The 13,623-nt window shown below is 39.9% G+C and overlaps 1 protein-coding gene across 8 annotated transcripts in view; it reads left to right on the forward strand.

Annotated features, from left to right (window-relative positions):
* Positions 1–13,623, forward strand: part of LOC123520628 (Kv channel-interacting protein 4-like) — a 417,208-nt gene that overhangs the window by 344,749 nt on the left and 58,836 nt on the right. For all 8 annotated transcript variants that reach the window (XM_045283096.1, XM_045283095.1, XM_045283094.1 and 5 more), the window contains one exon: positions 11,508–11,577. In XM_045283096.1, the coding sequence (XP_045139031.1) occupies positions 11,508–11,577 (70 nt within the window). The remainder of the gene's footprint in view (positions 1–11,507; positions 11,578–13,623) is intronic.

Genomic DNA, 13,623 nt, shown 5'->3' on the forward strand with positions numbered 1-13,623 from the left:
GAAACGTCACGTGACATGAAAGGGAAAGTGTGATCACTCAGTGTGTGCATGTCACTGAATGATGATGTTCATGGTAGGGAGGAGGAGGAGGAGGAGGAGGAGGAGGAGGAGGAGGAGGAGGAGGAGGAGGAGGAGGAGGAGGAGGAGGAGAAGGAGAAGAATAACGAAAAGGAGAAGAAGAAGGAGAAAGAGAAGAAAGAGAAGAAGGAGAAGAAGGAGGAGGAGGAGGACAAGGACGACAACGAAGAGGAAGACGAGGATGAGGACGAGGAAGAAGACGATGAAAAAAAGGGAAGAAAAAGACTCACACACACACACACACACACACACACACACACACCCCTTTCCTCCTTACACCTGCCATCCCTCATTAAGGAGCTGATCCCTTAAAAGCTGCTACCTAGTGGTTTCTGAACGCCTCAGGGAGAAGGAGGAGGAGTAGGAGGAGGAGGAGGACGAGGAGGAGGACGACGACGCAGACGACGAAAATCAAAAGGAAGGAAGGAAAGCTGGATTATCTGCAATCGATCTCTGAGTCAGCTTGTGCCAGAATCAAGGTCAATCGGAGGTCAGCAAAGGTCAGGTCATAGGTCAATATTGGGTCACACTTAATCAAAGGATGAAACAGGGAAAAAAAGCAGAGATTGAAAGCATTACATTGAAAATACGTTAGAAGCTATTAATTCTTGTATAATCATAATGGTGGTGGTAGTAGTAGTAGTAGTAGTAGTAGTAGTAGTAGTAGTGGTGGTGGTGGTGGTGGTGGTGGTAGAGATGGTAAAGCAGTATACACGGTCGTATTATTCCTTCCACTACATGACAAGATTGAAGCAAAATTTGAAAGTAAGGAGCAGGAAGGGAACTTAACATATTACGTAAAACTGCAGAGAGAGAGAGAGAGAGAGAGAGAGAGAGAGAGAGAGAGAGAGAGAGAGAGAGAGAGAGACAGCGGGCATATGAGTTGTAATCACAACTGCATACATAAATAAAAATTCTTCCTCCCACTTCTGTTCTCTCTCTCTCTCTCTCTCTCTCTCTCTCTCTCTGTCTCTACAAATGTTGCAGAGCCATATATCGAGAGAGAGAGAGAGAGAGAGAGAGAGAGAGAGAGAGAGAGAGAGAGAGAGAGAGTGTGTGTGTGTGTGTGTGTAATAATAACAATAATAATAGTACATTTTCATGTTACTTGGTTATTCATTTCAGCCTTCATGTTACAAATGACTTAGATGATGGCATACATACAACAACACAGTTTACACAAAGCTGAACATTTCAACGTTGATATAATAACGAATACAATAAAACTGAAAAAAAGTGAAATAGATAATAAAACAGAAATAGGATATCAATCTAAATTTATATATCTAAAATTAATAAAAGCAACCTAAAATATACTAAAATAAGTAAATAGGAGCAAACTCGAAGATATCAAAATGGTCTCGAGTAGCGTAAAAATATACTTCAATGAATAAGAGTAAACTAAAACATGTTAAAATGAATATAAGCAGACTAAAGGATATCAAATATAGTAAAAATAAAATTAAACCAGAGAGAGAGAGAGAGAGAGAGAGAGAGAGAGAGAGAGAGAGAGAGAATATATATAAAAGAATAAATAAATATATGGAATATGAAAAGTGAATGTGAAATTAGGACAGCGTGTGTGTGTGTGTGTGTGTGTGTGTGTGTGTGTGTGTGTGTGTGTGTGTGTGTGTGTGTGTGTGTGTGTGTGTGTGTAATGACGAATGAACAGAAAACAAATACTGTTACACGGAATAATGTGAAACAGAATGGAGCAAAATAAATAAACAAACGAAACAAACAAACAAACAAACAAACAAACAAACAAGTAATGCAGAGAGAGAGAGAGAGAGAGAGAGAGAGAGAGGGGAAGTGTACAGACCTTCTCATGATTATAAAAGTGTGCCCTCCATTATAATTCAGCCTTTGCTCCTCATTTTCTCTCCCTTCACACCACAGAAAATGGGAGGCTGGGTCCTTTCTTCTTCATTTAGTGGCAGGGGAGCCTTATTAAGAAGACATAGTGAGGCGTTTTTCTCTCTCTCTCGCAAATAAACCTTATATATGAAGGTTGACAACTGCTTTCCACACACACACACACACACACACACACACACACACACACACACACACACACACACATGGAGAGAGAGAGAGAGAGAGAGAGAGAGAGAGAGAGAGAGAGAGAGAGAGAGAGAGAGAGAGAGAGAGAGAGAGATCCTTGTTTTTTTTATGGCCATGTTTATTAGATTTTTTATTATTTCATTATATATAAAGCATAATAATTTATCATGATTCTACAATGGTATTTATCTATTTCTGTGTTTTACTGATGGCAATGCATTTAATAGACTTTCCCTCTGAACTGAACTCCACGGCTTAAAAAAATTTTAGTGTTATCAGTAGTAGTAGTAGTAGTAGTAGTAGTAGTAGTAGTAGTTTTTGTTGATGTTATTTTTGTTTTTGGTGTTGCTGTTGTTGTAATTGTGTTTCCTGTTGTTGTTGTTGCTGCCGCTGCTCTTGATGGTGTTGGTGCAGCTGCTGTTCCTCGTTGTGTTGTTAATAATCAAGAGAATATTATGAAAAGCAAACTAGAAGACCATGCAGCTGTATCAGCCATATTGGAATGAAGCAATAAGAATAATGTAATTTATGTAAGAATATTGTAGCAGAATGAAAATCAGATATTGAGAAATGCGTTCCGTGGCGGCGAGAATGTCCTGACTGGAGCCAGGCATCTTGTACCACGTCATGGTTTTATGGAAGATATCCAGAAAAATGTGCTGAAAACACATCTCCACACGGAATCTGGAGACACTAAAAGCACGCAGTAAAATCCTTATGGAGAAATGGCGGGCTGCGTTAGCATGTTGGATTGATTTGAGCCTCGGAAAGAATAGTATTAGCTAAGTAAATAGGAAACAAATAAAGAGAGAAGAGGAAATATTCGCAAGGTTATCTAGTTATTACTGCCAAAAGCAAAAAAAAGCCCTGTAGACACGAAAATTATATTATTACACCATATTGAGTTTTACTTTGAAAAGTAAGGAATTAACATAACGGAAGCCAGGGAAATTACTCAAATAAAACGATGAAATAAATCAGAGTTACATTTGAAAAGATTATAAAGACTTTTCAAACAGAAAGAAAAAGAAACAGAAAATTCAAAGTTCCTACCTTAATGTTTCATGCCTCTGCACTATTCTACACAACGAACAAGTGCTGGAGGAAAGAAATATAAGAACAGTTAAGGAGAAAAAGAAAGGGTATCTCGCTGGCTGGCTGACCAAAATAGCTTACGGGAAAGGTTTCTCTCTGTGCCATTACGTGACCTCTCCCTGTGAGCTGTCAAGTGGTTCAAAAGACCTTATTTGTCATTACTCACTTAAACCACCATTTGAACTCTCCTCTGACGTGATGCCCAAGGGAATCTGTACACTTACGTTAACACGTCTCTTAAAAAGGTGCCACTTATGAAGAAAACACCGAGCAGTTCATAGCTGTCCACACTTCGCCACTCATTTTATCTCCACTAGAGCTTGACTTCGGTAAATGTGCGATAAGAAGGAAAAAGAGAGAAAAAAACACACACAAGGTTCCTAAGTACCATAACAAGCCTCTGAGGACCTCTATCAGCTCATTATAATACATACGCCGTTGTCTTTACCTCTACTGTTGTTCATAGTGGTCAGGTTCACCACTCATTTTACCTCCATTCCAACTTGGCTTCGGTAAATGTGCGATAAGATGGAAAAAGAGAGAGAAAAAACCAACACACACATTCTAGAATCCCAGTAGAGTTCCCTAAGTACCATAACAGGCCTCTAATGACCTCTATGGAGTTGTAGGGTAAAGAAAAGGAAAGAGAACCAACTATTTCCATTCCCTAAACAATATTCGTTCTATAAAATAACAATGGCCGTGAAAAAGGTAGAAAATTGGGTCTTCGCAGGTAATAGGCTGAAGGAATGGGTAATCGTGTGGAAAATGGGGAGATGTTAAACTGAGAGAGAGAGAGAGAGAGAGAGAGAGAGAGAGAGAGAGAGAGAGAGAGAGAGAGAGAGAGAGAGAGAGAGAGGGAGGGAGCGTGGTGGGCAATAAGCGTGAGGAATGACGCACTTTACCTTTGTCAGGCGTCCCAAGAGATGGTGAGGGGCGGCACGGACACGCACACTGACAGGCGGAGTGGTCCATATTTACCTATACACTGACGGACACTGACAGACACGCAGACAAACAGACAAACAGGTAAATAGACACAGAGGAAAATATTTACGTAAGCAGGCACTGATAAATAAAGGGATACACAAGTACAAGGATAAAGAAAAATGCAGATAAATTAACGGAGAAACAGATACAGACAGACAGACAGAAACAGAGACACCCAAACATTAACACACACACACACACACACACACACACACACACACACACACACACACACACACACACACAGGAACATCACATAACCAACTTCAGACTATAATATTCGACCATCTGAATAAACATCAATAAAAAGAATATATATATATATATATATATATATATATATATATATATATATATATATATATATATATATATATATATATATATATATATATATATATAACAAAAACGAAAAAGAGAGAGAGAGAGAGAGAGAGAGAGAGAGAGAGAGAGAGAGAGAGAGAGAGAGAGAGAGAGAGAGAGAGAGAGAGAGAGAGAGAGAGAGAGATGAGATGATAATAATAATAATAATAAGAAGAAGAAGAAGATGATGAATAACAACAACAACAACAACAACAACAACGAACAAATACAACGATGATGACGAAGATTGATTGTTTGCTAAATTATATCCAGGCATTTCATCATAACTGAATACCAAAGTCTCCATTTCTCCAAACATTTACCTCACCCCCCCTCCTCCCTCTTGCGTCACTCTTTTCCCTTATTCTTTTATCCTTTTCTTTTCCTTTTTTTCCTACTCCCTTCCCGCCCCGCCACAGCCACGCACACTAATCTTCTTCTTCCTCTTCCTTTCCCTTATTTTCCTCCTCTTTTCCTTTTTCTACTTCATTATCCCCTTCCCTTCCTTTTTCCTACTACATTCTCCTCTTCCCTTTCCCCCCGATCGCCACCCACACTAATCTTCTTCTTCCTCCTCTTTTCTTATATTTCATCCTCTTCTTTTCCTTTTTTTCCTACCCCATATTCCTCTTTCTCCTTCAACCACGCACACTGATCTTCTTCTCCTCCTTTTCCTTATATTTCATCCTCTTCTTTTCCTTTTTCCTACTTTAAACACCTCTTTCTCCTTCACCCACCCTAATCTTCCTCCTCTTCCTCCCACACACACCTTAAACGATTAGTTTCCCCAAATTCCAATTCCCTTCCCTTTCCTCCCTTTCTCTTCCCTTTCTGTGCCGCAAGCCTTCCATAATTGCCTCAAGTTCTAGAATTCACTTGAACAATCTAGTCTGAATCGTAGAATTCCCTCACACGCGAGCAAATCTTCCTACACACACACACACACACACACACACACACACACACACACACACACACAAAAAGGAATCTATATTATGTGTGTTTTTATTCTCTTTCTTCCCTTTTTGTTTTGTTTTTTCATCTGTGTTCATGTTTTCATTTTGTTTCATATTATAGTATTTTTTTGTATCATTTATTTATGCTTTTCTCTATCTATCGTTCTTCTGTATCTACTTTTCATTCATTCTTCCTAGTTTCTTTCATTCTTTTTCATGGAATTATTTTTTTTTTTTGTTCTGCTTTGGGAATTTGAAAGGGTAAAGATGGTATTTCTAACTATCATTCTCTCTCTCTCTCTCTCTCTCTCTCTCTCTCTCTCTCTCTCTCTCTCTCTCTCTCTCTCTCTCTAAAACCCATAAAAATATTTTAATACCTCTATCAAGTCCAACTTTTCTTTATATACAACCTTTCCCACCTCTGACTTCCTCTCTCTCCTCTTCCTCTTCCTCTCCCTTATACCTCCCCCTTTTTCAGCCGTTCAAATCACGTCTTCACATCTCTCTTTTAATCCTCCTTTATTGCCGTCATCCTCTCTCTCTCCCTCTCCTTCATAAACCTACTTCTGCTCTTCTTATTCCTCGTTTTACCCTCTATAGTCACATTTCCCTTTCTTCCCTTTCTCCCTCTCCTTCTATCGTCCTTCTCTCCTCCGATTGCCTCATTAGCAGGTTGTGGGTTTCGAAACGAGTAACAGAGATGAAAAAAGGAGAGTAAGATGTGAGAGTATGTTTGTTCTTAACGATTTATAGCCCAAGTGAGCACACCTGTCCTTACCTGACTTTTATTGCTCACCCTTTCACCTACAGAGAGAGAGAGAGAGAGAGAGAGAGAGAGAGAGAGAGAGAGGTAGGGTGGGGGAGTAAGAGAGGAAGTGGGTAGAGAAATAGAAGGAGCAGCTGAGATTTCTCCGCCTGTAATGGTTGTGTGGTCGTGGAGGAATTAAGAGAGGAGGAGAGAATAAGTGAGGAAAGTGGAGTAAGAGAAGCGGTGGTAAAGGAACGGATAGAGGAGGAGGAAGAGGAGGAGGAGGAGGAGGAGAAGGCAGAGAAGGAAGGGAGAAAAGATGGCTAGAAGAAAAGTAAAGAAAGGATACTGGGAAGGAAGAAATGTAGAAAGATAGGAAAGAAGTGGATAAATGGATGGAGAGAGAGAGAGAGAGAGAGAGAGAGAGAAAAAAACACAGATAGACACTCGAACAGGGAGACAAGCTGAAGGATTGAGACAGAGCGCTCCCTCTTCTCCTACACGTAACACATATGGGCAGCGTCGTGTAGCCGTTAGCCAGGTGTGGGAGGTTTGATATCACAAGTGTTTACGATTAATGGCATGGAATCTTTCACTCTTAATTACCGCGCAGCACTGGGCAGGTGACGCACTCTGGGGCCAGGGATTGTCTTAGCACCGGGAATTCCAGCCACCAAACTGCCAGTAAAGTGAACCTCGGACAGAATCAGGTCGAAAAAAAGTTGTAAAGGCGGATTCTCGGGAAACGATACGCGCCCTCACATTCAGTTTAGCCTCAAAGACTCACTAATTTCACACACAGACACACACACAGAGAGACTAACTTCACACACAGACACACACAGAGAGACTAACTTCACACACAGACACACACAGAGAGACTAACTTCACACACAGACACACACACACACAGAGACTAACTTCACACACAGACACACACAGAGACTAACTTCACACACAGACACACACACACAGAGACTAACTTCACACACAGACACACACAGAGAGACTAATTTCACACACAGACACACACACAGAGAGACTAATTTCACACACAGACACACACAGAGAGACTAGACTAATTTCACACACAGACACACACACAGAGAGAGAGACATTTCACACACAGACACACACAGAGAGACTAATTTCACACACAGACACACACAGAGAGACTAATTTCACACACAGACACACACAGAGAGACTAATTTCACACACAGACACACACACAGAGAGACTAATTTCACACACAGACACACACACAGAGAGACTAACTTCACACACAGACACACACAGAGAGACTAATTTCACACACAGACACACACACAGAGAGACTAATTTCACACACAGACACACACAGAGAGACTAATTTCACACACAGACACACACACAGAGACTAATTTCACACAGACACACACAGAGAGACTAATTTCACACGCAGACACACACACACAGAGACTAATTTCACACACAGACACACACAGAGACTAATTTCACACACAGACACACACACAGAGACTAATTTCACACACAGACACACACAGAGACTAATTTCACACACAGACACACACAGAGAGAGACTAATTTCACACACAGACACACACACACAGAGACTAATTTCACACACAGACACACACAGAGACTAATTTCACACACAGACACACACAGAGAGAGAGACTAATTTCACACACAGACACACACACACAGAGACTAATTTCACACACAGACACACACAGAGAGACTAATTTCACACACAGACACACACAGAGAGACTAATTTCACACACAGACACACACAGAGAGACTAATTTCACACACAGACACACACAGACTAAATTCACACAGAGACACACACAGAGAAACGCACCGACTTCTTATTAATTTCAAGGAGTCACAAAGTTAAGCTCGGAAGTTAAAACGCTGTAAAGACAGAAGAATCTCATACAGTGAAATGCACCTCACATTCATTTAGTCAGTAATTTTCACCCAGACACAGCCACGGTATTTCATTTCTACTGAGCCAGCCAGACACGGGATCCACCTGCTGAGATTTACCGCCTTCTCTTTCCCGTCCCTGAGGAGTCAAGAAATACAAGAGGTGAAATTCTTGTCCTTTTCTCGGCCCTGCGTGCGGTGGGGTGTGTAGGAGCAATGCGTGGCCGCCGCTTGCAACACTCGGAGATGTGGACGAGGTTGGATTTTATAGATCGTAAGTTTTCCTGATACATTTACTCCTACATAAAAGGGAACACGCCGAGACTCGCAAGGGACGATAGATGTACATTTTAACGCCTTCAGAACCGTGCCGCTCTTTTCATATTCATTCTTGTTACTACTTAACAATTGCATGCAGCTTCAGAAGCTTAATGTGGGGATTAGAATAGTGGAGTCTCTGTCTAGTAATCTTTTTACCTCCATATATCCTTCTTAATGCACATAAAATCGTCTAATCATACTCCAAAATGAAGGTAAAAATGCGTCTCACTATTGAATGGCCTAAGACTCCCGCTAGTCATAATTTATCTTAGTTGTATACGATTTTTCACGTTATGTTGAAATGGGGAAAGGAAGGCAGGTTTATATGAGGAGATTGTATTCAAGGGACGGTGTATTTGCGTTTGATATTATCCAGGTTATATGTAATGGTTCTCTCCGTCTCTCGCGGCTTGTTTGTAGTGGTTTAGTGTGAATTATTCAGACGGTGTGCGTTTCGATAAGTAAAGTAAACAAGCTTGATTGAATTGCTTGTAAGTGTGTTTATCATTATAATTTTTTATTATAGTCATCATTGTTATTGTTATTATTTTTATTTTATTATTATTATCATTATTATTATTATTATAATAATAATTATTATTATTATTACTATTATTATTATTATTATTATCATTATTGTTATTGTTCTTCTTCTTATTATTATTATTATTATTATTATTATTATTATTATTATTATTATTATTATCATTATTATTATTATTATTATCATTATTATTATTATTATTACCATTATCCTCATTATTGTTTGTTATTATTATTATTATTATTATTAGTAGTAGTAGTAGTAGTAGTAGTAGTAGTAGTAGTAGTAGTAGTAGTAGTAGTAGTAGTAGTAGTAGTAGTAGTAGTAGTAGTAGTAGTTGTAGTAGCGTTATTATTATTACCATTATTATAATTATTTTTTTACTATTATTATTAATAGAAGTAGTTGTAGTAGAAGTAGAAATATTGTTATTGTCATAATTATTCTTATGATTATAGTTATTCATCATTATCATCATCATTATTTGTAGCCTCACAAATTTATTTATTCATGATTACTTTTCTCCTGTACTATTCTATTTCTCCCTAACCTGAGGAGCTTACCTCAATACAAACTGCAATATAACGAATAAGAGAGAGACGGTAAATGCTGTTTGCTCTTCATTTGTATTCCTTCGCGTTCCTTTATGAAGCTATGGAAAGGCTGTGACCGAGGGGAGAGGACGCAAGTATTCCATTAGTAATTAGAATGTCGACCCTTGGGAGAATAAAGCATCATTGTATAGGTGTAACACAAAATAGTACTCGTTTAAAGGTGTCCTACACAAGGCGGTGTCGTGAGGAGCTCAGGTGTACAATATGGCCTATGGTGAAGGCTGCACTCACTTCTCCAGGGAAAGAAACCCAGTACTGATGTAGAACCGATCCTACACACCTATCATTTAACCACTTCAGTACCACGACGCGTTTCCCTATTCATTCTGCTTACTATTTGGTGATTTTATGCAGCTTCAGAAACTCATGTGAGGGATTAAAATAGTGAAGACTGTGGCCATTAATCCTCTGACCTACATAGACCGCTCCTAATGTCAATAAAATGGTCTAATCTTACACAAATCTCAGGTAAAAATGTGTCCCAGTATTAAAGGGGTTGAACGGTGTCAAGTATTACGTTTATATAACACACATACACACATACACACGCACACATATTATTTCTCTCTCTCTCTCTCTCTCTCTCTCTCTCTCTCTCTCTCTCTCGTGAACCAATTTATTCATTCATCCACTCCTTCCTTGTATTACTTTTTTCCTCCATTTCTTTCTTCCTCCTTTTCTTTCTTCCCTCCATTCTTTATTCCTCACAGCCATCCTTTCTTTCTTCCTTCCTTCTCCTCTGCTTCCTTTCCTTCCTTCATCCACTTCCTTATCTTTGCCTCCCTTCCTATATTTCTTCCTTATTTCCTCTCTCTCTCTCTCTCTCTCTCTCTCTCTCTCTCTCTCTCTCTCTCTCTCTACCACAAAACCATTACATGTGGAGAGATCTCAGCTGTTCCTCTCCTCCCTCTCTCTCTCTCTCTCTCTCTCTCTCTCTCTCTCTCTCTCTGGATTCTCATATTTCATCGAGTCGACAACTGTTAATGTCATGCCAGATAACTTTTTTTTTTTTTGTTCAATAGTGCATTTTTCTTTTTTAAATTGGCGTCTCTTTTCAAATCGCCATTTTCAATTAGTGTCGTTTTTTCATCAGCTGAAGATTGACTCATCTAACTTATGGCCTGTTCTATGCAACTTTACCTAAACTTCTTTGATATAAAATAAAATTCACTAATTATCAATAAAACCTCTTGCAACCTGAGACAGAGAGAGAGAGAGAGAGAGAGAGAGAGAGAGAGAGAGAGAGAGAGAGAGAGAGAAGGATTGGAGGAAGGCAGGTGGAGAATTAATGAGTCAGGAAGACTTGGGTTACTTGGAGAGAGGGAGAGAGGGAGAGAGAGAGAAAGGGAGAGAGAGGGATGGAGGGGGAGAGGGAGAGGAAGGGAGGAGGAGGGAAAAGGAGGGAGGGAAAAAGGGTAATGTAACCAGAGAAGTAAAGAGGAAACGAGGAAATGCAAACAGACAAACGTACGTACAAACACACAAACTAACATACTAGTAGAGGACCATAGCAACAACAAATCGACACAACACACACACATACATACAGACAGACAGACAGACAGACAGGCAGACAGACAGACAGTTGAAAGAAAATAGAAAAATGAAGGTAAATAAATAAATAAAAGACTTAAATAATAAAAAGAGCCAAAAAAAAGTGAAATTATGATATATTATTGAATGTTGATTTTTTTTCTTGCCTAATATATCAGTTTTGCTTATCTCTCTCTCTCTCTCTCTCTCTCTCTCTCTCTCTCTCTCTCTCTCTCTCTCTAATCAGCCTATTTGCTCGTTACAGGAGTGTCCGAATGGCATCGTCAGCGAAGACACATTTAAAGGCATCTACTCCCAGTTCTTCCCGCAAGGAGGTCAGTGTGTGTGTGTGTGTGTGTGTGTGTGTACATTGCCTAATTGGATAAGGTGTGTTAGTCATTGTACACACTTATATGAACGGACACAGACACACTCTCTCTCTCTCTCTCTCTCTCTCTCTCTCTCTCTCTCTCTCTCTCTCTCTCTCTCTGCCCAATATCACATTTCTACCACCACTCACGGCACTCCTTCCTCCCTCCCCCCCTCTCCTCCACCTTCCCTCCACCTCCCGCATCCTCTCCTCTTCCCTCGATCCTCCTTCCTTCCCCATTCCCCCCCTCCACAACCTCTTCTCTCCACAAATCCCACTGTGTTTACCTACCCAAGATTCCTCCAACCAATCCCCCTCGAGCGAACCATCCAATTTGAAGCCGATTCATGTGCTTCGAAGCCCCGCCCGCTGCCTGTCCTGAGCCCACGAACCCCTCAATGTGTATATGTATTGGTAGAGAGAGAGAGAGAGAGAGAGAGAGAGAGATTAGTGCGCATGACTTCCGTTCTCAATCTGCAAGCGTAACCTTATCTCTCTCTCTCTCTCTCTCTCTCTCTCTCTCTCTCTCTCTCTCTCTCTCTCTCTCTCTGTATTAGTTGCTTGTTATTACAGTTTCAGGTTACGTAAATTTAGTCGTACTTTTCACCAAACTGGAACGTAAACAAAAATATAAGGAAGAATCTTGAGCAGTGAATTTATTTGATATTTCTTTCATTTCTTGTAACTTTAATTCCGTCTATTTTTTTTTTATAGATCTATTTTTTTCACCACCTATATTTATTTTTCTTAGCTGGATGTGTGCAATGCGAAAGGGAACGAACGAAGAATTATTGCCTCTATTTTCTTTTAGCGCCACAGGAAAAAAATTGTATACCTCCACTTTAGATGGCTTCGTAAAACCCAACCAAAACATCGTAGGATAGAGAAGGAAGGGAGAGGTAAGAGGGAGGAAGGGAGGGAGAAAAACGAGACTCGGCTTTGCAACATTTCCTCAGTACGTAAGTTAGAGGTAAGATAATTGAGCTGGTAGGGAAGTCGTGTGCTGGTAGAATGTGTACAGGATAGCCATTAGCCGGTGCGGGAGAGAGAGAGAGAGAGAGAGAGAGAGAGAGAGAGAGAGAGAGAGAAAGAGAGACGGGGTGGAAGCATGTACAGGGACAGGACGAGCCATGGCGAGTGGTGGTGTGGTATATATCCTAATGTCCTCATAGATATATTTTTCCCTCCTTGAGACTTATTACCTCGAGAGAAACTGGTTTACATTCAATTATTTAGTCAGAATATATTAATTTGTCATGGGAGGAATTAATCTGTGTGAAAAATTTTCGTGTAGGGATTCCAGTGCGTGGAGTTTATTTAGACAGAATTTAAAATAGCCTCTTTAATACTGGGTCATATTTTTATCATGAGATTTATTCATGATAAGACTATTTTATTGATATTAGGAAAGGTGTATGGAGGTCAGAAGATTAATACCAAGAGTCTTCACTATTTCAATCTCCCACATGAGTTTCTGAAGCTGAATGAAATCACCAAACAGTAAGCAGAGTGAATATGGAAACGTGTCACGGAACTGAAGGGGTCAAAGGCTGTTGTGGTGGTGGTGGTGCGTGAAAGCATAACATTATTACAAGGCATCAATATTGGCAGTGACATGACGAAAACATGATTGCTGAACAAGGGACATGCTGGTGCTGATGGCTGATGGATGGGAAGGGAAAACCAGGACAACAACTGAATAATATAATTTTCCATTTCATTTTACCGTTATGTTCCTTAAGACGTGACAAATATTTACGATGAAACTAGGCCAGAAACAAACACTACTCAAGATCTGCACTAGTTTTCCTTTCCCACTAATCAACACTGAGTCATGCCATTTCTGTACATACAAAATGAGACCCACCCGAGTTTTTAAACCCTTCACTTCGACGCCATACGTTTAGTAGCACCAGATCAAGGCTTGAAGTCTTTATAAACATCTATAAGAACGCTATAGATATGAAAAGAATACGTTTAGCAATCCCTTTCTAATTTAAGGATTGGATGT

This window comes from Portunus trituberculatus, chromosome 47, assembly GCF_017591435.1.
Source record: "Portunus trituberculatus isolate SZX2019 chromosome 47, ASM1759143v1, whole genome shotgun sequence".
Taxonomy (NCBI): domain Eukaryota; kingdom Metazoa; phylum Arthropoda; class Malacostraca; order Decapoda; family Portunidae; genus Portunus; species Portunus trituberculatus.